The following is a 23,146-nucleotide window of genomic DNA, read 5'->3' on the forward strand; positions in this document are numbered from 1 at the left end:
AGGGGTTGGGGGGCTCGTGGCAGAGCTCCCCATGCTCACTAGGTCTGCCGGGCAGGGGGTGATCCGGGCCTTTTTTTTTTTTTAAGTACCGAGAGCTGAGGCAGCCATGAGGGGAGCTGGGGGAGTGGTCAGGGGATGAGGGGGGTCGGGGAAGTTGGCAGGGGTCCCCCCGTGGTCCCCTCCCCCAGCCCCTAGTACTTACCAGTTCTGAGTCACTGGGGACTGCCCAAATTATCAAAGCTCTCTGAATCTTTTCCGAAGATTTGGAAATCTTTGAATCGATTCAGACCTTTCGATTGGTCCCCTGATTTGATTTGGATTTGGAGATTTGGCCACCGAATCAGGCCAAATCTCCTCCAAATCAAATCGCCAACCAAAGCTTCGCACAGCCCTACTGTGAACTATTCCACCAAGGCTTTTTTTTTTTCAATTGCATCATCATTTCATGACAGTAGCAGGACTGCCAGTTCTTCCTGTTTATTCCCCATGCTTCTTACATCAGCACCTAAACATTATAGCTAACTAACTGATTGCCCTATCTACTCTCTGAGAACATTGTTAGGGCTTCCCCTACTGCCTTCTCTTGCTTGATTTATTTGTATCTATGTCACCTGGCTTGTATCTCTAGGTTTTTGTCTCCACCCCCCATTGAACCCACTGGTAGTTGAAAGCCCTACTCACTAAGTTAGCCTGGATACAAAGACATTCTTCTCCCTCTTCATCAGGTGGACGAAGCTTGGACAACTTTTGTCTGGTGCTTCCTTAACTGCTTCTGCCTCCTGCCCGTTATTCCCCTGCCGGGTGGCAGCAAAATACCTTTTTCAACGGGAAGCTGAGTCTTGGTTTCCTGACTGGTCTATTCCCTGGGAAGATGTGTTGCAATGGTCCACAAATGCCAATGTGGATCTCTTGCTGTCTGTTCTGCATTTGGATCATGAATCTCTTCTCTGTCCTCACAGATTGTATTGTGGGCACCCAGAGAAAGATTTAGTGCTAAACACTCGGCATTTGGTTGCAATACTTGGGGGGAGGAGGTGCTATCTGAGCATAGTGTGTCAGGCGTGTCAGACTTTTAGAAAGGTACCTGATCACATTGCTTATCTGAATGTCCTCCAAGTAATCAACCTCCCAGGAACCGGAGTAGTAATATACTATGACTGTGTAGAGTTCCTTCCATTAAAAGCAAACAGGCTTGCCATGACCTTTTCCTAGGGTCAGACAGAATTAGTCAGGAGTCTGTTGAGTCTTTGGTTGTTCATTGCTCGTCTTTCTACTACTACAACAAGTAGTACAGAAAGCAGTATTATGCCTCATCAAAAAGAATACAATACAGAAGCAATTAGAGAGATTAGTTTGTCAGAGAGACTAGTTTTCTCCGTGAACCATAAAAATTACTCATCTGAGGATTCTTGGCATATTTTCCCACCATTTTGTCAAAAAACAGTTTTGCTGTCATTTTCTATTAACTTTTATGCCTCCTTTGGGACAGTTTAGTCTTTTGTTTGGGGATTCCTTTGTTGTGGAGGGATCTTGCTGTGATGTCACTCATCAAAAAAAATCTCACTGGTCCAATGCTGTTGCAAGTTTTGCTGATCATGAGGGAGAGAGCATCTCCTTTTGTTGGCTGGGTCCTCTTTAAAGTAGTTTCTTTCCACTGTTGTGTGTTTATCACTAAGGTGGTTCAGCTTTCCCAGGCTTCTGTGATTCATAGACATTAGGGCTGGAAGGGATCTTGTGAGATCATTGGGTCCAGCCCCCTGCTTAAGGGCCAGGAAGTCAGCTGGGGTCAGATCACCTCAGCAAGATAAGCATCCAAGCATTTCTTGAACGTATCCAGAATAGGTGCTTTCACTACTTCTGGGGGAGTCTATTCCAGACTCTGGAGACTCGGACGGTAAAGAAGTTTTTCCTTATGTCCAGTCTAAAACGGTCTTCCAGCAGTTTGTGACCATTAGACCTTGTCTTCCCTTGAGATGCCCTGATGAACAGATGTTCTCCCAGTTCCTAGTGCACACCCCTTATATACTTATAGGCTGCCACCAAGTTCCCCTTGAGCCTTCTCTTTTCCAGGCTGAAGAGTCCCATGTCCTTCAGTGTCTCCTCATGAGGCCTGTTCTCTTGACCTCTAGTCATGCACGTGGCTTTCCTCTGGACTCTTTCAAGCTTCTCTGCATCCTTCCTAAAGTGCAGAGTCCAAAATTGGATGGGTCCACCAAGGCTGGGTAAAGGGGGAGGATGACTTCTTGGGTCTCGCTTGAGACGCATCAGTAGATGCAAGCCAGAGTTTTATTTGCTTTGCTGGCTGCGGCATGGCATTGGTGGCTCATGTTCATCTTGTGGTCAGTCATGACCCCCAAGCTTCTTTCAGTTGTGGTGCTAGTGAGTATAGCACTGCCGAGCCTGTAAGTATGATGTGGATTTTTTTTCCCCCAAAATGGAGCACCTTGCATTTCTGTGTTGAATGCCATCAGGTTTTGATTCGTCCACCTTGCAACCCTGTCCAGGTCAGCCTGAATCACCAGCCTATCCCGTACTGTGACCACATTTCCCCATAGTTTGGTGTCATCAGCCAGTTTAGCCAGTCCACTTCTGACACCTGAATCCAGGTTGTTTATAAATATGTTAAAGAGTACTGGTCCAAGTATGGAGCCCTGGGGGACGCCCCTGGTCACCGTGCGCCATGTCAACACGGTTCCATCGACCATTACTCTCTGGGTCCGACCACAGAGCCAGTTTCCAAGCCATTGGACTGTGAGGTTGTTGACGCCGCAGTTCCCCAGTATAACCATGAGGACTTCATGGGAGACCAAGTCAAAGGCTTTTTTGAAATCTAAATATATTTCATAGATTTCATAGACATTGGGGCTGGAAGGGACCTCGGAAAATCATCGAGTCCAGCCCCCCACCCGAAGGGCAGGAAGTCAGCTGGGGTCATAAGATCCCAGCAAGATAAGCATCCAATTTACTCTTGAAGGTGTTCAATGTAGGTGCTTGAATCACCTCTGGTGGCAGGCTATTCCAGACCTTGGGGGCTCGGACAGTAAAGAAATTCTTCCTTACATCCAGCCTGAAACGGTCTTGCAGGAGTTTATAATCGTTCGACCTTATCATCCCTTGGGGCGCTCTGGTGAACAAACGTTCCCCCAGATCCTGATGGTCACCCCTGATAAACTTATAGGTGGCCATCAGATCACCCCTGAACCTGCGCTTTTCCAGGCTAAAGAGCCCCATAGCTCTCAGCCTGTCATCGTAAGGTCTATATGGCATCAACCTCTTCTCCTTTTTCTGGGTGATGCATCAGCTGGTCATAGAAGGAAATGAGGTTGGTCAGGCAAAACCTACCCGCAACAAAGCCATGTTGGCTATCTCTCAAAATGTTGCCTTCCATTAGCCTGTTGTTGATGGTTACTTTGATCATTTTTTCCAAGATCTTTCCAGGGATTGAGGTCAAAATGATTGGCCTGTAGTTGCCTGTATCGTCCTTCCTTCCATTCTCAAAGATTGGCACCACACTGGCCCTCTTCCGATCTTCAGGCACCTCTCCCGAGCGCCACAAGTTCTCAGATCTCCTTGCCATTGGTCGTGCTAGGATGTCAGCCAACTCTTTTAGTACTCTTGGGTTCATTCTGTCTGGGCTAGCTGACTTGTGGATGTCTAGTCTCTCAAGCTGTTCCCTCACAAGTTCTTCGTTAATTGTAGGCATATGATCGCCCTTATCCTGGTAGTCCTGGTCCTGTCAGGCAGGATGATCCCCTTGGGCTGGTGGAAAACCGACGCAAAGTAATGGTTGAGAAGATTAGCTTTCTCCTGTGTGTTGGTTGTCCGCTGCCCCATTTGGTTCAGCAAGGGTCCAAATGGGGCAGCTGACAACTGACACCCAGGAGAAAGCTAATCTCAACCTCCTCAAGGGGGCCGCAGAAAGACGTGGAGACACCACCCGAGCAAGACAGGTGACGCACACAAGGAGTGCCCAGGTAAGAAACAGGGGTCCAGATAGTCTTCCTAATCGAGGGGTGGCACGCGCAGCTATGCAAGTCCTTAAATGCCTGTATACCAATGCTCAGAGTATGGGGAACGAACAGGAGGAACTCACCCTCAGAATAGCCAGTTCAAACCCAGACATAGCAGGGATTACAGAAATGTGGTGGGATTCAATCCACGACTGGGCAGTGAGCATTAGGGGCTATAGGCTCTACAGGCGGGATAGAGAAGGAAGGAAGGGAGGGGGTGTGGCGCTCTGTGTCAAAGAGCAATACACATCCTCTGCCAGCAAAATGGGGTCGGAGGAAGAGCAAGCTGAAGTGCCCTGGGTCAAGATACAAGGGGGTTGTGGGGAGAGGGATTTAATGGTGGGGGTCTACTACAGACCCCCCTACCAAGGGGAGGAGCTGGACCAGGAATTTTCAGGCCAGCTTGCAGAGGCACTTAAGGCAAGAGATGTAGTTGTCATGGGTGATCTAAATTACCCGGACATCTGCTGGGAGGAGCAGTCAGCCAGGTCGGACCATTCCAGGAGGTTCTTGGCTAAGATACAGGACCTCCACTTAACCCAGGAGGTGCACAGTCCCACCAGAGGAAATGCCCTGTTGGACCTGGTCCTGGCCACAGGCGATGACCTGGTAAGGGGGCTCCAGGTCCTTGACCACCTGCGTGATAGCGATCATTGCTTGCTGGAATTCATCATCCAGCGCGTGGTGACAAGGGCCTGCAGCAAGGCAGTAGCCCTAGACTTCAAGAGGGCCAACTTCAAGGAGTTGAGGAGATTGGTGGGAGAGGCGCTGGGGTTCTCGAGGGCAGGGGAACTCAGTGCCCAAGATGAGTGGTCATTCCTTAAGGAGACGATACTCAGGGCCCAAGGGGTGACAATGCCAACAAGAAGCAAGGAGGGCAAGAGTGCCCAAAAGCCTCCCTGGCTCACCGAGGACATCCGGGAATGCCTGGTTGCCAAAAAGGCGGCGTACACCCAGTGGAAGGGGGGGCGATCTCCAAAGAAGAGTATACCTCCACTGCTCGGGCCTGTAGGGGGCTGTTAGGAAATCTAAGGCAGACACAGAGCTAGGACTAGCGTCCAAGATCAAAGATAATAAAAAGTCCTTTTTCAAATATATAGGGAGGATGAAGAAGGCGCCGGGAAATGTGGGGCCCCTGCAAGATACGCTGGGCAATCTGGTGGTTGCGCCAGAGGAGAAAGCAGACCTCTTTAACAAATTCTCCACCTCTGTTTTCTTGTGCAGGGATCGGGACTCCCCCACCGTGATTCAAGATGGACTTGAGGGGAACGCCTCCAGACCTAAGGTTGAGGAGGACCGGGTTAGAGTGCTACTGGAGGGGCTGGACGTGTTCAAATCAGCAGGTCCAGATGCTCTGCACTCCAGGGTGTTGAGGAAGCTAGCAGGGGTTATTGCAGGGCCCTTGGCATGGCTTTACGAGCGCTCGTGGTGCTTGGGCCAGGTGCCAGATGATTGGAAGATAGCCAATGCGGTCCCCATCTTTAAAAAAGGGAGGAGGGAGGACCCGGGCAACTATAGGTCCGTCAGTCTTACCTCAATCCTGGGGAAACTCTGAGAAGATCATCAAGGAGCAGATCTGTGATGGGCCAGCATCGGGGATGATGCTCAAGGGCAACCAGCACGGTTTCATTAGGGGCAGGTCATGTCAGACCAACCTGACTGCCTTTTACGATCAGGTCACAAGAGCATTGGATGCAGGTGTCGCCGTGGATGTAGTCTTTCTGGACTTCAGCAAGGCCTTTGACACTGTCAACCACCCCATCCTCATTAAAAAACTAGGCGACTGTGGCATCGATGCCTACACAGTCAGATGGGTTGCAAATTGGCTGAAGGGTCATACTCGGAGGGTGTTGGTGGACAGGTCATATTTGACCTGGGGGGAAGTGGGCAGCGGAGTCCCCCAGGGCTCGGGTCTTAGGCCCACACTGTTCAATTTCTTTATCAGCGATTTGGATGACGGGGTGAAAATCAACCTGTTCAAATTTCCTGATGATAGCAAAATATGGGGTGAAGTGGGCATGTCAGCAGGGAGGGGAAAGACTGCAGAAAGACCTGGATAGGGTGCAGGGGTGGGCTAACAAAAACAAGATGCATTTCAATACTGACAAGTGCAGGGTGCTGCACTTGGGCAGGAGTAACCAGCAGCACACTTATAAGATGGGAAATTCCCTTGTTGAGAGCACGGAGGCAGAAAGGGATCTTGAAGTCATCATTGACTCCAAGATGAACATGGGCCAACAATATGAGGTCACGGTCGGCAGGGCTAACCGGACCTTATCGTGCATCCACAGGTGCATCTCAAGTAGGGCCAAGGAGGTGATCCTCCCCCTCTACGCGACACTGGTCAGCCCGCAGCTGGAGTACTGTGTCCAGTTCTGGGCACCCCACTTCAAGAGGGATGTGGACAACATTGAGAGGGTCCAGAGGAGGGCCACCCACATGATCCAGGGACAGCAGGGCAGACCCTATAATGAGAGGCTATGGGACCTGAATCTGTTCAGCCTTCACAAGAGAAGGCTGAGGGGGGACCTGGTGACCGTTTATAAACTCACTAGGGGGGACCAGAAGAGTTTGAGGGAGACCTTGTTTCCCCTAGCGCCCCCCAGGATAACAAGGAATAACGGCCACAAGTTGTTGGAGAGTAGGTTTAGATTAGACATCCGTAAGAACTACTTCACAGTTAGGGCAAATAGGATCTGGAACCAACTTCCAAGGGAAGTGGTGCTGGCTCCTACCCTGGTGGTCTTTAAGAAGCGACTCGATGCCTACCTGGCTGGGGTCATTTGAGCCCAGTTTTCTTCCCGCCCAGGCAGGGGGGGGCAGACTTGAAGATCTACAAGGTCCCTTCCGACCCAACTTCTATGATTCTATGAACCCTCAGCACAGAATTTAGGATCCTACTGGCAGAAATCTACGTTCTACATGTGACAGTTTTATTTTCACTCAATAGCAACAGCTCCAAGCATTTTGCTGACATGTTCATCATAACTCTTTGCTGCCTTTGGTACTACTGTTTAGGGGCTGAGGGTTCATCGGAGGGAAACAGGTATCTTACCATCACGGCTTTAGGACAATGTTTGCCCAAGCTAGCTAGATGAAAGCGAACTCAAATATATTTATACATGTTGCAATCTCATTCTGTTTACAGAGGCTTGGATCCAATTGTGCCTTAGTATTGACCGTTCTGTCTCTCTGCAGCTGAGGAAAGAAGGCGGCAGAATCTCCTATGCTTTCCAGAGCTGTGTAGAAACTCATTTCATGGACGCACAAGATTTTGGAGCCCCTCATGTAAGTCTACATTTAAGCTGTGGTTAGTTTTTCTCTTTGTGCCATTTTCTGCCTGCCTCTCAGGGTTCAAAGGTGGGATATGGCCTTTAACAAGGACCTCAAGCAAGGGGGCCCATTACTAGACATCTCACTAATGACGTGGAGCACAGCCAGCATGGTCTAAAATTTCTGTTGCAAGTCAAGCTTGGAAGTCAGCTTGAAAAGAAGTAAGAGGGTTCCCTGCCTGAGTGAGGCAGACTGGCTTTGGGCTATGACATGGCAGCCCTCTATTGTAATGAGGGCACTGAACCCTGGGGCTGCTTTGAGGGACATTTTCTGATGTAATGCCAGTGCTGGTTTCACTCTAATCTGTATTTTTCTCTTTCTCTCTCTCCCCTACTCTTTCATTTGGGTAAATCTCTCCCCCACCCAATCTGCTCTGTTTCTTTTTGAGGTATGTCTCATACAAATTGAATGCTACAGATCCATATTGCTAAAATCTCTTCCCCTCTTTTTTTTTTTCTTAATCACTAAATTTGCTGAACAAAATTGGTGTTGCATAATGTGCTCCAAATTTGAGTCCATATTGAACCACCTTGAAATTTAAATTACCATTTTTTTCATTGTTGTACAAATAAAAGGGGAAAAAAAGGCAACTCCAAAAAGAAGTGTAGTTCAAAGTTTCCAGATTCACTGTGAAGTTTCACATTTTTGAGGTGAGAGACTCCTTTAACATCGGATCAGTCATCAAACAGTTTTGCTCTTTTTTTCAGTTTCTCCCTCTGGTGATAATGGATTCTAGTGCGTGTGTTTCAGTGAAACATTTCAAATCGTGCTTGTTTGAAAGCTCTGGAGGTGTTATTAGTGATTAGATGTGTCCATTACTTTGTGATAACCAATTACGCTGAACCTGACAAACTTGAAAAAACCTGCTCTTCACAGAATGCAGTCAGGTTGAGAAAGGTATTGTTGCATCAGTTAACTTTCTCCCTGATGATTAGCTCACTTGGGCTTATTGTTGCTTTCTGTAGAGTACTGTATTCCAAGCTGTCACATCCTCTTTGCAGTCTCTCTTGTAAATGTTACATTTAGGCAAAAGCCAAGATTATTGTGATCAGTTCTAAACCATTTCCATGAATTTGCAAATCTCTGAAAACACAAGGGCCTCTCTATTGTATACTGCAGTTAAAATATTATTACCCAGGATGTGATTTTTTTTTTTTTAATGAGACTATTTAATACTCATAAAAGGGATAATATTGACAGCTCTGGAGACGGTAACTGCATGCATAGGGAATGTAGTATCAGGCTCCTATGGCTTACTTTATGGCTAGGGACAGAAGTTGCATGTAAACTGGTTTAAGTGATCAAAAATTGATTTAAACCTGTAACAGGACAGAAGTTCAGTGCACATAAACTGCTTTAAAAATGGCCAAAACCAGTTAAGATATACCTGGATGGATGTTGTATCAAACTTAACTGATTTAGGTCAAACCAGTTTACAGAATTTCTGTCCCAGATCTACTCCCAATTCAAGTTAACTCACAGTCCCCCAGTATCCCAGGATGCTTTGCAGCCCAGGGCTCTGCTGTCTGCTCCAGCAGAGCAGAGCTAGCTCCACCCCGCTGCTTTCAGAGCTGAGGCTGTAAAGCCTCTGCTCCCTAGCCTGTGCCTGTGAGCCTGACAGGATGTAGGGCAGGGGAACAGACCTCAGGACCCCCTAGCCTGGGTCTGCAGAGTACAATGGGAGGGAAAGCTTATCTCTCCCCCCTCCCCCACAACAGACCCGCAAGCCAGGCTGGGATTGCCTTAGCTCTGCCGTACACCAGCTGTCTGAAGGGCTGGGGGGCAGGGAACATGTTACTTTGAATTACCAATTTATCAAATCAAGAACAAGACCTTTATAAAGGGGGATAAGGCAAAATACCGCGTTTATTGATTACATGAATTAGACATAAAGGTTCGGACACACCACTCATACAGACACACACAAATCATCCTACACATCATTACACTCAGACATACACAAACACAAAACAACCATTCCATTCAGATATTATAGTTACCAGCAGCAGTTGTTCAATAGGAATACTGGGTGCCCGGCCCAGGCCTAATGAGAGAAGATGCAGATAGCAGGCTGGAGCGGGGTGAACAGACGTGTCTGTGCTCTGAAGAAAGCAGCAGTTGAGAGAGACTCACCAAACCTGGTGTATTCCAGAATCCTCTTTTATGGGGATTGGCACCCTTTGTTTTGCACTTTGGGGTTTTTCCATACCCAATTTCTGTTTTTGCAGTTGTTTCTCATCCATCTTCTGCTTATCTCAGCCCAAGGTCAGTTTGGTCATAAAAGTTGGTATCTCAGCCTTGGAGTATCTTTGCTGCCCATCTGGCAGGATGTGTGCATTCCTCCTCCTTGTTATCTCCTGTGTGCCCTAGGCCTCAAAGGGATTCTTCAGCCATCTATTAATCAGTTTACTGCCTGGTAACTTACACATTTGGTGCCTTGTTGCTTACAAACAGTTAAATCTTCTTTTCCTGTCTCTATGCCATTTTCTCACCATTCACCCTTTCACACATACTCATACATAAAGGGCATGCAGAGTTCATTCACATAAGTCAAGCAAAAGAATACAAAATTGAGTTTTCAAGTTATTTACAGGACAAGACTAACATGGTTACAGTTTACTACTATTATACTCTATGTTAACACCAGCTACATTAGTTCAGTTCATGCTACAAACACTACCCCCCAGCCCAGCACCAGTCTCCCCAGCTGGGATCTGAAAGGCACAGGGAGGGGAAGGCCCCTTCCACCAGGCTTTTCAACTTTCCCCCACACATCCTAGAGAGCCAGCTGGGATCCTTTGGCCCTCCCACCCCACTGTTTTCACAGGGCTGAGGCAGTAAAGCCTCTGCTCGCTAGCCTCTGCCTGTCAACCCCACAGGACCATTTTGACTGGGGGGCAGGGAATCCTCTCTCTGCACCAGGGGCAGGGCTTAGGGGACTCTGCCAGGGGTGGGGAACCCTCTCTGAGGCTGCTACCCCAGAAAATGTCCCTGACAGCAGCCCTGAGAGTCAGACATCCCATTTCAGATTTTTCAAGGTGATATTTATATTCTGTCCCTGTTTTTTTCATTGTTTACTGATTCTTCTTCTCTATCCCTGCAATGTTTCCCTCTGCAGCTAGGATTTCTATTACATTGCTGTAGCAGTTCCAAAGGTAGAGAATGACTCCATCTGGGCAGTTTTGCAGACAAGAATGCACTGGGAAATTCATCCCCATGGCATAAATCTCTTCTAAATTCCTTCCTTCTTTCCTGGCAGTGTATAAGCATGCGGCCTTTTCATGCACAAATTGAATCTGCCAATCTGTTGCAGGACATTTTATTGGGGCCTTCCATTTTAAAGCAGAATTTGGTTCTTTCCTAGTTCACTTCTATCCACTTCTGGTAGAAAGCAGGACAGAGTGGCACCTTGGAATACTAACTCATTCAGAAAAGCTTTCATAGGCTACAAGCTTTCATTTGTCTACTTTATTCATTCATAGCATTTGACTCTCTCCATCTCTGTATTTTGTTCTTAACTTTATTAATGAATCCAACTTATCACATAATAAATTTAACATTTAAAGATGCATTCAATTCATTAAAATATATATACAGACATTAAACTTCCATCAATTCTGCGCCTTTACCTTAAGTCAGCATCCACGTTTGTGTTCTTTTCTTTTAAAGTCTCTGATGGTTTCTTTATATTTCAGTCAATGTTAAGCTTTTGTGTTTCTTTATCTGTATATAATTCACTTCCCAACACTTTTTCCTCAGAACTCAACATAGTGAAAATTTCTACACATCTCTGCTCTTAAATTTTAAATTTATTCTTAAATGTAAGCTCATGGAACTTGCATTTTCCTTAATATTCAACACAGTTTCTCAAACTGTCTGGTTTGGAGGCAGGAGAAGATTCTTTTTTATGAAATTTCAAGAATCTCCACCAAATTTCTAAGCAAGCATCTTTTTTCCTTCTCACCTATATAACACTGACATGATAAGATGACTTTTCCATTACTAACATTTCCCAAAACTTTTTAAAATCAGTCACTGGTCACTTCTGTTCCAGTTTTTTGCAGCTGTAATTCTTGCAGCTGCTAGAAGATGGGTGGTCAGTCAATTTACAGAAGTTTAGAGCTGGAAGAGACCTTGTGAGATCGTCAGGTCCAGCCCCTCTGCTCTGAGCAGGAAAGACTGCTGGGGTTAAATAACCCTAGCAAGGTGTGTGTCCAGTTACCTTTTGCAGATCTCCAAGGTAGACTTCCGCTAGGAGTCTATTCCAGAGTCTGGTCACACAAACCATGGAGAAGTTTTTCCTTATATCCATATGATATGATCTATCATATGAAATGTGGGAGGCCTGATCTTTGTTACTTATGTGTTGCAGGAAGGTTCAGTAAAAACAGAAACGGGTTACTGGCATCCTGTTATTCCCCAGGATCATGTTATCTTCTTCCAGAACAGTCTTAATTCTGGGACACATCCACCACATCAAATAGAATCCTCCCAACTGACTGCACTCCCTCCAACATTTGCCTGTTCTTGAACCATAAATATGTTTAATTCTACATAGGATGAGATACCATCAAAATAGGATTTTAAAAACATATTACTGTACAGATGGATGTGGTAGGACCATTGTTCCAGATGGTGTCCCATTCTTCAGCACTAATTTCTGATCCAATATTAACAGTGGAGTTGTGCCCCTTGCTACTGCTGAGTTGGCAGGGGGCATGGTTGGTGGGGCTCCTGGGGGAAGGGCAGCAGGGTGGAGAGCCTGGAGTCCACAGGAGGCAGCCCACATCTGCCCCCACCCCGCGCACAAATCCACAGGGATTCATGCCCCTCATATCCCCCCTGGGGGTGCATGCAGCAGTAGGGAACCACACCCCCCATGCCCTACCCCCTGAACAAGCCACTCATGGCTCTGTCTGACTCCATATCCCAGCCCCATGCACCACCCTGGCTGGGCAGCACCCCCAACCCCTGCCCCACTCCCTCCCTTACCATGGTTAACTTGATCTGCCTCCCACTCCCCCCCCCCATACTCCATTCTCTCCCACAGACTTACCTGCAGGGAGCTGCTCTCCACACTGCCTGGCTGTATTCCCTGCCACGTGCATGAGTGCAGGCATGCACATGGCACTCCCTGTGTCCCTCTCTTGGAACGCTGCCAGCCTGCAAAGGAAAACGCACCATTTTCCGCAGATCTCTGCACAATGCTGCATATCTGAGACAAATGCTGTTCTGGAGTCATGCAGCCCGGGACTGGGACTTGAGATTCCCATTCCAGGACAGTCCCACCCAATTAGGGACAGGTGGTCACCCTATATACAACTCCCTGATCTGGCCTTCACAAATCTAACAAGTCTCACTGCATAGGGGGTAGATCACTTAAAAAACCCCAACCACAATTGACAGATAATAATTATACGCTTATTGCATAAGGATGATCCTGCCATGAGCAGGCGATTGGACTAGATCTGGGGTAGCCAGTCTTCAGCATGTGTGTCAGCAGGTCATCTAGTCTAAGCCCCTACTCGGAGCCAGACAATCCCCAACTAGATCATCCCAGCCAAGGCTTTGTCTACCTGGGACTTAAAAACCTCCAAGGATGGTGATTCTGCAACCTTTCTGGGTAACCTGTTCCAGTGCTTTGCTACCCTCTGCATGAGAGAGTTTTTTCCTACTATCTAACCTAAACTTCCCTTGTTGCAATCTGAGCCCATTGCTCTGTGTTCTGTCATCTGTCACCACTGAGCTTCATCCTCTTTGGAACCACCATTCAGGTAGTTGAAGGCAGCTATTAAATCCCCTCTCAGTCTTTTCTGTTCCAGACTAAATAAGTCCAGCTCCCTCAGCCCCATGTACCCCAGGCATGGGCGACTGGTGCCTCCTGAGTCTGGTGAGGCACCAGCAGGGCACAACCGGGGCAGGGGGTTCCCCCAGTGGCCAGCTGGCAACAGGGGCAGGCGGCAAAAGTACCAGCACTAACGCACACAGCATGGTGGGAGCAGAAGTGCTGGCACTTCCACCGCGGGCACGTCAGCTGCCAACATGCTGCTGGTGGAGCCAATTTCAGGGGAGGCACTAGCACTCTCCATGCCCCCTACCAGCCAGAGTGCTCACTCTCAGGGAGGGGAAGTGCCCCCCCTACGTGTCACCTATGGCTCCAGGTCCTTAACCATTTTGTTGCCCTCTGCTGGACTCTCTCCAGTTTGTTCACATTGTTTCTGTAGTGGGGGCCCCAAAACTTGACACAGTACTCCAGATGTGGCCTCATCAGTGCTGAACAGAGAGGAAGAATTGCTACCTTTGATCTGCTGGCAATGATCCTACCAATGCAGCCCAGTATGCCATTAGGCTTCTTCACAATGAGGACACACTGTTGGCTCATGTTCAGCTTATTGTACCCTGTAACCCCTGGGTCCTTTTCGGCAGAGCTGCTGTTTAGGCAGTTGATCTTCAGCCGGTACCAGTGCGTGGAATTGATCCATCCTAAGAACAAGACTTTGCATTTTTCCTTATTGAACCTCATGAAATATCTTTTGGTCCAGTCCTCTAATTTGTCAAGGTCTCTGAATCCTAGCCCTACCCTCCAGTGTATCTACTATTCCCCTGAGCGTGATGTCATCTGCAAACTTGTTGAGGGTGTATTCCATCCCATCTTCCAGATCGCTGATGAAGATATTGAACAAAACTGGCGCCAGGTCTGACCCCTGGGGCACTCCACTTGATACAGGCTGCCAACTAGACATCAAGTCATTGATTACTACCCTGTGAGCCTAACAATCCAGCCAGTTTTCTATCCACATTACAGTCCATTTATCCAACCCGTACTTCCTTACCTTGCTTGCAAGAATGTTGTGGGAGACCATATCAAAAGCCTTGCTAAAGTCAAAGTATATCATGTCAACTGCTCTCCCCCACACCCATAGAGTCATTCATCTTATTATAGAAGGCAATCAGGTTGGTCAAGCGTGACTTGCCCTTGGTGAATCCATGTCGACTGTTCCTAATAACCTTCTTCTCAGAGTGCTTAGAAATGGATTTCTTGAAGACCAGCTCCATGATCTTTCCAGGGACTGAGATGAGGCTGACATGGTCCACTGAAGAGAAAGAAGTGTTTACTTTTCATTTGTGTGTCAGCAGCAGCACTTCTCCTTTGGTGGGTAATGCAAAATTTGGCTTATGAGTACTCTTTTCCTGAGTTTTGATTCAGTTCTGTAAGCAAAAGAGTGATGTAGGGTATAGCAGTTACAAGGACAGTTGGAGTGTGTGATAGGTACTCACCAGCCTCATTTTCTTTTGACTAGGAAACAAAGCACTTGCAATAAAAGACCTTCATAACACAATCAAGTCATACATATAATAACAACAGTTTAATAGGTTACATGAGAAGCTTGTTTTTTATAAAGTGCAGGATAAGGTTTAATTATTTCATAACCTAGATATAAAGACATTTTAAATCTTTTGAATCTATTTGGCAAGTATTTTTTTTCTGCACTGTATAGTTTTCAGATAAGCCCTGCAACAAGTGACTTGATGACAGAATAAACCAAAAGGCCCTGTTATGGCTCTGGCTGCTATGCATTTCTTCCTGAAAACCCAAGGCTGCAGGTCCCTGCGCACTCCGATTAGATTCTTCCGATACACTAACAAAGGCGGCGCACTGTTGGCTCCTCAGAATTTTTCAGACTACGAATCCATAAAACAACAGTACAAACCAGAGATACCTGAGTATTTCAACTTTGCAAGAGATGTGCTGGACAAATGGACTGCAGTGGAAAAGGTAAACTTTCTTCAACTTCTAACATTAAGATTTTCATGAAAAATATCATTGACAAGTAAATTATCTGACTTTGCGATTACAAATCGACTAGGAATTCCTAAGTTCTACTATTCCCCCCAGCTTGGTGCTATAGCGCTGGCTTTCATGAGTAACCTCACTGACTGCTGCAAGGCTATGGACTATATCCAACAAAAGGCTTAGGCATTGTAGCACTGAATTTGTAGGCATATGGCTGCCCATAATGGAATCCAAAACCCAGTGTTATGCCCACGAGTTCCCAGTTCAATGTATGCACAGAGTAGACACCTCTCAAGGATGATCCAAAAAAGTCCTGCACACTGAGTGTGGAGCTGCCTAGAGATAGCCAATAAAAAGCACTGAAACCTGGGATGTGCCTGGAATCCCACCCTCTCTGGAACTTGAATGTGAGTCAAAACTGTTGGCGGGTGTTGCCATTCTCTCATGATCTAGTACCTGGCATCTCTTGAAGGTAGGTACCTACACATGTTCTTTCAAACAAGTGAGCAGGGCTTATCTGAAGTCAGTGGCAAAACTACAATAGACTCCAATAAGGCCAGAGTTGCCTCAGTGACTCATCAGTTATGAACATTTGTCTTGTTGAGATCTGAGGGGAAGTGATGCATGTCTTAACCTAAGCACTTATAATGTGCCGTGTTGTTCATTAGGAGGGGAAGAGGCCCACAAACCCAGCATTTTGGTGGGTGAATGATAATGGAGATGAGGTGAGGTGGAGCTTTGAGGAGCTGGGAGTCCTCTCCAGGAAAGTGGCTAATGTACTGTCTGAGGTATGTGGCCTACAAAAAGGAGACAGAGTCATTTTAATTCTGCCCCGGATACCAGAATGGTGGCTGGTGAACATGGCTTGTATGAGAACAGGTTAGTAAAAGAACCAAACAAACTAGCATTTATGAATAGAATCAATAATCAGCACTGAGCAAGCTCAAAATTATAAAGGCATTCTCAATCGGAAACATGGCCATTCACAATGACAAATGAGTGCGATATAGCTACATCTGTCTAAGCTGTACTGTTTGGTTTTCAAGCATCCTTTACTTTTGCTATTAACAAAAGCCTTAATACTCTCTCTGTCTATATCACTGCTCTCATTCTCATTGCTCATGATAAACATCAGATGGACTCTTCTGCTTGCTTGCATATATTCAGATGTGCATCTGAGTGTTTATTAATGGGATTTGTTTAAATATTTAAATATTTGTTTAAATATTTGCTGTGTCTAAATATTTAATAAAACCCAAAGTATCTCAGAGCCTCACAAATACTAATAGTTTATCTTCACAATGTCCTTGTGAAGTATTGCATGTCATACTTTACATATGAATAAGTGAAGCATGAAAAGAATAATTATTTCAGTTGGTGCTTGGGAAAATCGGACACTAGGCAACTTGCCTAAATTCACCAAGGAAGTCTACAGTAGAAGTGAGGTTAAATCTAAATCCAGTGAGCCCAGCCAATACTTTTATTGCAAAACCTTCCTTTTTCTCCAGTACAATTAGTCATATAGCTAATTATCTCTGTCTAGAAAGCTGTTTGCATACATATGGTACCCTTATAGAATGAGTCCTTTATCAAGGGTTTGATGTTTTCTATACATTGTTAGCTGGCTTTCCTAGTAAAATGTGTAAGGTGCCATGATGAAAAATGAGAATCAATGAAGATGCATTTTATCTGAAGGAAGCAGATGCAGCTATCACTCTTATCAAATGAATAGATGTTAATCCATGACCCTTAGTATTCAAGTCCAACGCTGTTATAAGTACAGAACATTCTATATGAGTGAAATCTATTATTTATTAGCTTTTCTTAATGGACCTCATAAATGCCCTTGGCTGTGGTCTTAACCACAAATTTATATTGATCTTAAATAATATAATTATGGAAAAGCAATACATTTACAAACCTAGAGCCAAATCCTATTTGCTTACTCCAGCACATAACTGCTGAAGTCAGGAAAGCTACCAATAAGTGTAAGGTGAATACAGTTTGGCTGACAGGTGTGTGCAATGATATTATTAAGGTTTACATCTGGCACCCCCTTTAGGAACTATCCTTATTCCTGGAACATCACAGCTGACAGCAAAAGACCTTCTCCATAGACTACAAATGTCAAAAGCGAAGTGTATTATCACTGATGATGTGTTGGCACCAGCTGTAGATTCCATTGAGTCTGAATGCCAGTTCCTGAAATTCAAGCTACTGGTGGCAGAGGACCACAAGAAAGGATGGTTGAGTTTTAAAGAACTCATCAAGTGAGTAGCTGTTACAGTGAAAGCCTTGCAGTAATATGAGAGGGAAGCATGCTGGCTGGATTGTGAATAGGACCTGGGAAGGTAAAATATGCTGTAACATTTTCATCTTGTTAGGAGCTGGAAAAATGCACACAAAGGGAAAATACCAGCATTCCTGTTAGAGCCATGACTAGTCCAGTGGCTTTGGGTCTTTTCACATTTAGTGAATGTTTGTCTAGCGTGAAGCCACAAAATATATGAGGCAGCTCTTCCCAAATGGTGGCACACCACTACCATCCAGGATGAAAAGGACTAAGTGGAGATGCTGGCAATACAAGTTTCCCTGTGCCACCTTAACATTTGGTATTAAAGCTTTTAACAGCTGCAGGATTGCTGTGTTCAGGTAGCATTGGTGCCACAATCCAAATTCAGACCTTAGTGATAAGGCCACCCATTTCCCTGGCATCACTTTTTTTCTCATGCAGCCCTAGCTCAGTTGTGCTGACTGGCACACTGAGAATGGCTGGCATTATGGAGCTCTCCTCCTGCCCACCCTCTTGCAGGGTCTCCAACAGGGAAGTATTCAGTTCTCTATGCTCCCCATCTCCCCTGGAACTGGCTGGCTGTGAGTTCTTGGTGAAATAATATCACAAGCCTTTTCTAATGCAAAAGGTTAAGATGCAGTTTGAGAAAAAGAGGAGAAAAAAACACGGTTTGAAGGTCGCTTTTTTTTAAATCAGATTTCATGCCATCTGACCTCTCAGGATGTGGTTAAGCTCTGTGCAGTCACCTTGATATACCCTCACAGGATGTCCTTCTCTAAAGAGAAAACACTGTCCCATTAGTTCTGCTTGGTGCATTCTCTCCTAGAACTCCACAGAAGTTATTTTATACAAACACAATCAGGATCTCTGAGTTTATTTTTTGCCTCCTTTTGTCTGTTAAAGATATGCTGGTGCTGACCACAGCTGTGTGAACACAAAACATCAAGATCTAATGTCTGCGTTTTTTACCAGCGGAACAACAGGATCTCCAAAAATGACTGAGCATTCCTACAGCAGTCATGGCATTGGACTCACAGTAACTGGAAGGTATAGTCTGTGACTGCTGTAAATCATGTGTTTTTGCAGAATATTCCAATATCAAAAACTGTCAGTTTCATTAAAGTCATGACAAAACCATTATTCCAAGAGATGAGGAATAATTCCTCTAGTCAGTTATGGTTATATTGGATCAGAACAGTCATGTGAAGTTCCTTTTCATATGATAAAGAAAATCCCCCACAAATCTTTTTCCTTGTATTGTTAGGTACTGGCTGGATCTGACCTCTTCTGATATACTATGGAATACGTCAGACACAGGTTGGGCAAAGTCAGCCTGGAGCAGCGTGCTAGCACCATGGATTCAAGGGGCATGTGTCTTTGTACATCACATGCCACGATTTGATGCAAGAACTGTCCTGGATGTAAGTGACAAGAAACAATGGAATTGTTTAACAGCAGGCTTTTCCTTCCATGTTGCTTTTGCCTAAGTTCCCACTTCCTCACTGTTGTGTGATGGGCTGCATGCTGCAAGTCTGCAGCCCTTTACCAAAAGATAATCAACCAACCAGCTCTCAGTAGTGAGTTGTAGCAGTGGTGTAGGACACACATTGAGTGCCTGGGATAGCAGGGGGACACCATTTTGCTGATACAACTCGTATTGTCGTTCCCCTCCCCCTTGCCTGAATACACAGTTGGGTGCAGTAATGCACTGCCCAATTCCTCAGACAGGCAGAGGCGGAGGCAGTGCAGAGCTACCCCTGCTGCTGCAAAGACTTCTAGCGTGGGGAAACAGGGAGGAAGGGTGGTACACTGGCACCCCTCATAGGTGGTGCCTGGGCCCCATCCTAGTTAATGCTATTGAGTAGTTGATACAAGCTTGGTTCAACAAAGCATTTAAGCAGATGCTTAACTTTTTCTACCTGCTTATATCACCTTTAGACTAAGGGGAGGGAAGTATGGGACTAAGTACTTTGCTGAATAAAAGTCATGCTGTGTGACCCTGCAAGAATTACTGGCTGTAAAAGTGAAACATGCCAATATCTGCAGGAATGGTTTGTAAAAATACAGAGATGTTGTTATTAAAGTGAGAGCAGTAGTAGGTAAATGAGAATTTTGTAAAGCACATTGATTTGGGGCACAGTGAAGAAGCTGACATAAGTCTGACTTTTCAATGTTATATTTTTTAATATCAACACAAGTTATACCCTATCCCATGAGTACCATTTTGGATACTGTGAAAGATATCCAAGCATCACTGTTTGGGGTTTTTTGGTGGGGAGTAGTGGGGAGGCATTGCTCTGGCCCCTTCATAGAGACTTTATAATTATGCTGATAACGTAGCATCCCTAGAAAGGCACATTCCTTTGTTACTTTGCCTGGAAAACACTAAAAAATGACAGATATTTGAGGTGTATTTCACAGTCAATTAAACCTTTAAACCGGTGGTTCTCAACCTTTTTCGAGTCGGGGCCTCCCTCCACAGCTCTTGAATTTGGCAGAACCCTCTGTTAAGAACCACTGTTGTAGTGCCTCAGTTTACTTCAGTGATTTTTCATTTGGGGTATGGCTGCTGCCCTTGCAGGTAGAAGTGCCCCACGTGCCTCATGCATACTCAGATTGGGAATGGCTGCAGCTCCTGCCTGCATCAGGATTCTCTAAGAAAGCAGGCCAGCATCTTCCCCTTCCCTCCACCCGTCCCATGCTGCAGCCCTTCCTGGCTAGGAGTGGGCAGAACAGTGCTATCTAGTGATGGAGGCAACCTGGATATAGATGCCTCTGCGACCAGAGCCATTGCCTTGTGGAATTGCCCCATGCACCTCTGTTTCCAGGTGTGTGTGGGAATGGACTGGGAAAGGCTGTGGAAGGAGCAGGTGCTCTTGCCTACATTAGGGTTACTAGATGCACCCAATAGAGGTAGAAGCGCCCTCTTCTTCCGTGGCTGTTTCCCAATGTGGCTTCTAAGTGCCTCGTGGAAACCAAGGTGCACAGGGAAGTTTCACCTGCCTGCAGCACTATAGCAATGGCATCTAACTCCAGGGTGCCATAGCACCTTCACAGCCAAGTGAAATGTTCATGCATGCCTTGGTTTCCCAGAGGCACATCAGTGCTGAACTGTGAAGCAGCTTCTGCAGGACAGGGTGCTCTTGCCTGCATAAGGATACATCGCAACAACCCAACAGGTTCTCATGGCACCCTGGACTGCTGCAGCACCCCAGTTGAGAAACACTGCTTTAAACATACAAACCAGCAGCTCTATGGCTGCCGTTATTTTGTAATCAAGTACTAAGAGCTGTCATTGTAAGAAATGCTGTAAAGTAGGATACAAAATGTTTTGTGATGAAAAGCCCTGAAATGTCAGGCTAATTGTAAACTGATTGACAAGCTGTTTTACAGAAAAAGCTATCTTAAAATGATAAAAGTGCTTGAGATTTTGAAGGCAGATGTGTTTTCACAATTCTTTACTATTCTTATCAAGTGTTTCATAGATTGGTTACAAATAGTACACTGTAAACATAAGCTTTCTGATTTAAATGATGAAGGAAACCATGGTAACTTCTGCTTGCAACACTTAGCTTTCATTTTAAATCCTCTAGAGTCTGTCCAGATATCCCATAACAACTGTCTGTTCTGCTCCAACTGCTTATCGAATGCTTGTGCAGCATGACCTGACCAGGTAAAGCATAGTCAAAGTATATTACAGTAGATCAATATATTTGATCAAAATAGTGGGCAAAATTTTGCAGTTTTTACAGCAACACAAACCTGTAGTACCTTCAAGGTGAGCGCAAAATTTGGCCATGCATTTTTCCATGTCATGAATCTTACCTTTCAAAATACAGCAAAGCCTTTTATCCAAAATATATGATACAGGGATAATGCAACTTACGTATGTTTAGTAACTTGAGGTAAAAAAAAATGTTTGAAAAGAAGTCCAGAATTTTGAACCATATTATTGGAAAAAAAAAAAGACTATTATCCAATCCTAAGCTTTCTTTTCTAGCCCTAGTTTATAAGAACACTGCTTCAAGAAGAAAAATAACTTTTTCTTATTAGCTTGTACTCCTTGAATATCCTAAACTATAGGAATATGCCTGCATCCGGTAGGTTTAACTGAAACATTTGGAGGTTGGAGGTATTAACTCAATGCCACTATGACACAATCTTTTGTTAATATCATTAAGACCAAATGCCAAGATTCTTCCTTTATTTTTTTACTCCATTTCCAATTTTATGCTAAGATTATGGTAAGAGATTAAACGCTGAGTTTCGGTTTTCACAATATGCTAAATTCCGTTTTACACCATATAGTTAAAATGGAATGAAGGGGACTCAGTTAAGAGTTTTATTTCTATTTTTAGTAGAAAAGACAAACAGTGAAGAAATACAATAACAAAAAAGACATAGGAAGTAGTAGATCTACCTTCTGTCACTCTTTCTAGTAGTACAACAAGAAACCATTCAATGCTAGTCTGCAGGTGTGGGGACTGCTCATACGGAGTCATTTGCAGAACAGGCGCCATACAATTAATTTTTAAAAGGAGCAAAAAAAGTAGCCTATTTCGCAATTAACCTGTGGAGCTCATTGCCACAAGGGAACGTGGAAGTCAAAAGGGTAGCAGCATTCGGACAAGGTTTTACATTTTTATAGGCATAAGAATGTCCAGTTTTTTCAGTAGTAAGGATAAAAAATACGACAATAACGAACCCTTGTACTTCAAGAATAAACCAACCTACTGACACAGCAAACATGATCTAACCCTTTCTTCTACCCAGTTCCTTCATGGGAATCAGCTCCTATTGACACACTGACACTAAAAGAAGAGATACAGAATCAGCCTTTTGAATTAATTTCCCTTGTGTGGCAAATTATTCTATTTGCCTGACTGACTTTTATTTCTCTTTCACACAAAGCTGCAAATTCAAGAGTCTGCAACACTGTGTGAGTGCAGGGGAACCAATCAACCCTGAAGTGATGGGAAAATGGAAAACACAAACCGGGCTGGATATCTATGAAGGCTATGGACAGACAGAAACGGTATATCCAAGTGCTTTAGAGATGCTCCAGCAAATTCCATTCATCCTGCCAAGAAAAATCTTATTTAAAACTACAATAAATGGTCTGGCCATCTTTCAGGGGAAGAAATCAATAGTAACAATAAATGATGTTGAAAATAATCTAGGTTTAATAAGTTATCCAGAATTTTAAAGCCTGGATTCAAAGTCCGCTGAAGATAACGAAAGGAGTCAGGCCCTGTATTGGCTCCATTGCACTTTGGATCGGAACCTAATACTGCAAAACCACATTCCTGTTCATTACATGCCAAATTTTGCTTTCAGATTCACATTTACAGCTGGTCCTAATTTCCTTCAGCACTGTACATGTAATGCCAAGAGCAGAACTTGGATTTTAGAAGTTTTATCAGTTGTTGCATGATTATAGTTTTAATGATTGCTTCTCACAGAGCTGCTATACAGTGGGTGCGTCTACAAGAAACATTTACTGCAGAGTAAACTATTTAGCTCCACATTAAATATTTCACATCCACATGTGCAGCCCTATTAGTCCACAGAAAACTAATCAACTCTGCAGCAGGGTAGTACTTGTAAAAACAAGTACTATCCTGCTGTGGAGTTTTTTTATTCCATAGCACTGCATGTGTAGACACTGACGTGGCTGGCTGGGGCATGAGAGTGCTTCAAGTGTGGAGACTGCCT

General features: G+C 44.9%; 1 protein-coding gene across 9 annotated transcripts in view; it reads left to right on the forward strand.

Moving 5' to 3' along the window:
- Positions 1-23,146, forward strand: part of LOC102564227 (acyl-CoA synthetase medium chain family member 3) — a 38,463-nt gene that overhangs the window by 3,597 nt on the left and 11,720 nt on the right. For 3 of the 9 annotated variants that reach the window (XM_059716242.1, XM_059716241.1, XM_059716239.1), the window contains exons 2-10: positions 5,235-5,353; positions 7,209-7,298; positions 14,843-15,120; positions 15,807-16,017; positions 17,201-17,408; positions 18,335-18,478; positions 18,696-18,852; positions 21,025-21,104; positions 22,343-22,466. In XM_059716242.1, coding sequence (XP_059572225.1) covers positions 14,902-15,120; positions 15,807-16,017; positions 17,201-17,408; positions 18,335-18,478; positions 18,696-18,852; positions 21,025-21,104; positions 22,343-22,466 — 1,143 coding nt within the window. In that variant the 5' untranslated portion in view covers positions 5,235-5,353; positions 7,209-7,298; positions 14,843-14,901. Of the gene's footprint in view, positions 1-3,826; positions 3,975-5,234; positions 5,354-7,158; positions 7,299-8,050; positions 8,241-14,842; positions 15,121-15,806; positions 16,018-17,200; positions 17,409-18,334; positions 18,479-18,695; positions 18,853-21,024; positions 21,105-22,342; positions 22,467-23,146 lie in introns of those variants that run through there. The other 6 variants (XM_059716247.1, XM_059716246.1, XM_059716248.1 and 3 more) reach the window with 5 other exon arrangements.

Source organism: Alligator mississippiensis, chromosome 13 (genome assembly GCF_030867095.1).
Source record: "Alligator mississippiensis isolate rAllMis1 chromosome 13, rAllMis1, whole genome shotgun sequence".
In the NCBI taxonomy this organism is placed as follows: Eukaryota; Metazoa; Chordata; order Crocodylia; family Alligatoridae; genus Alligator; species Alligator mississippiensis.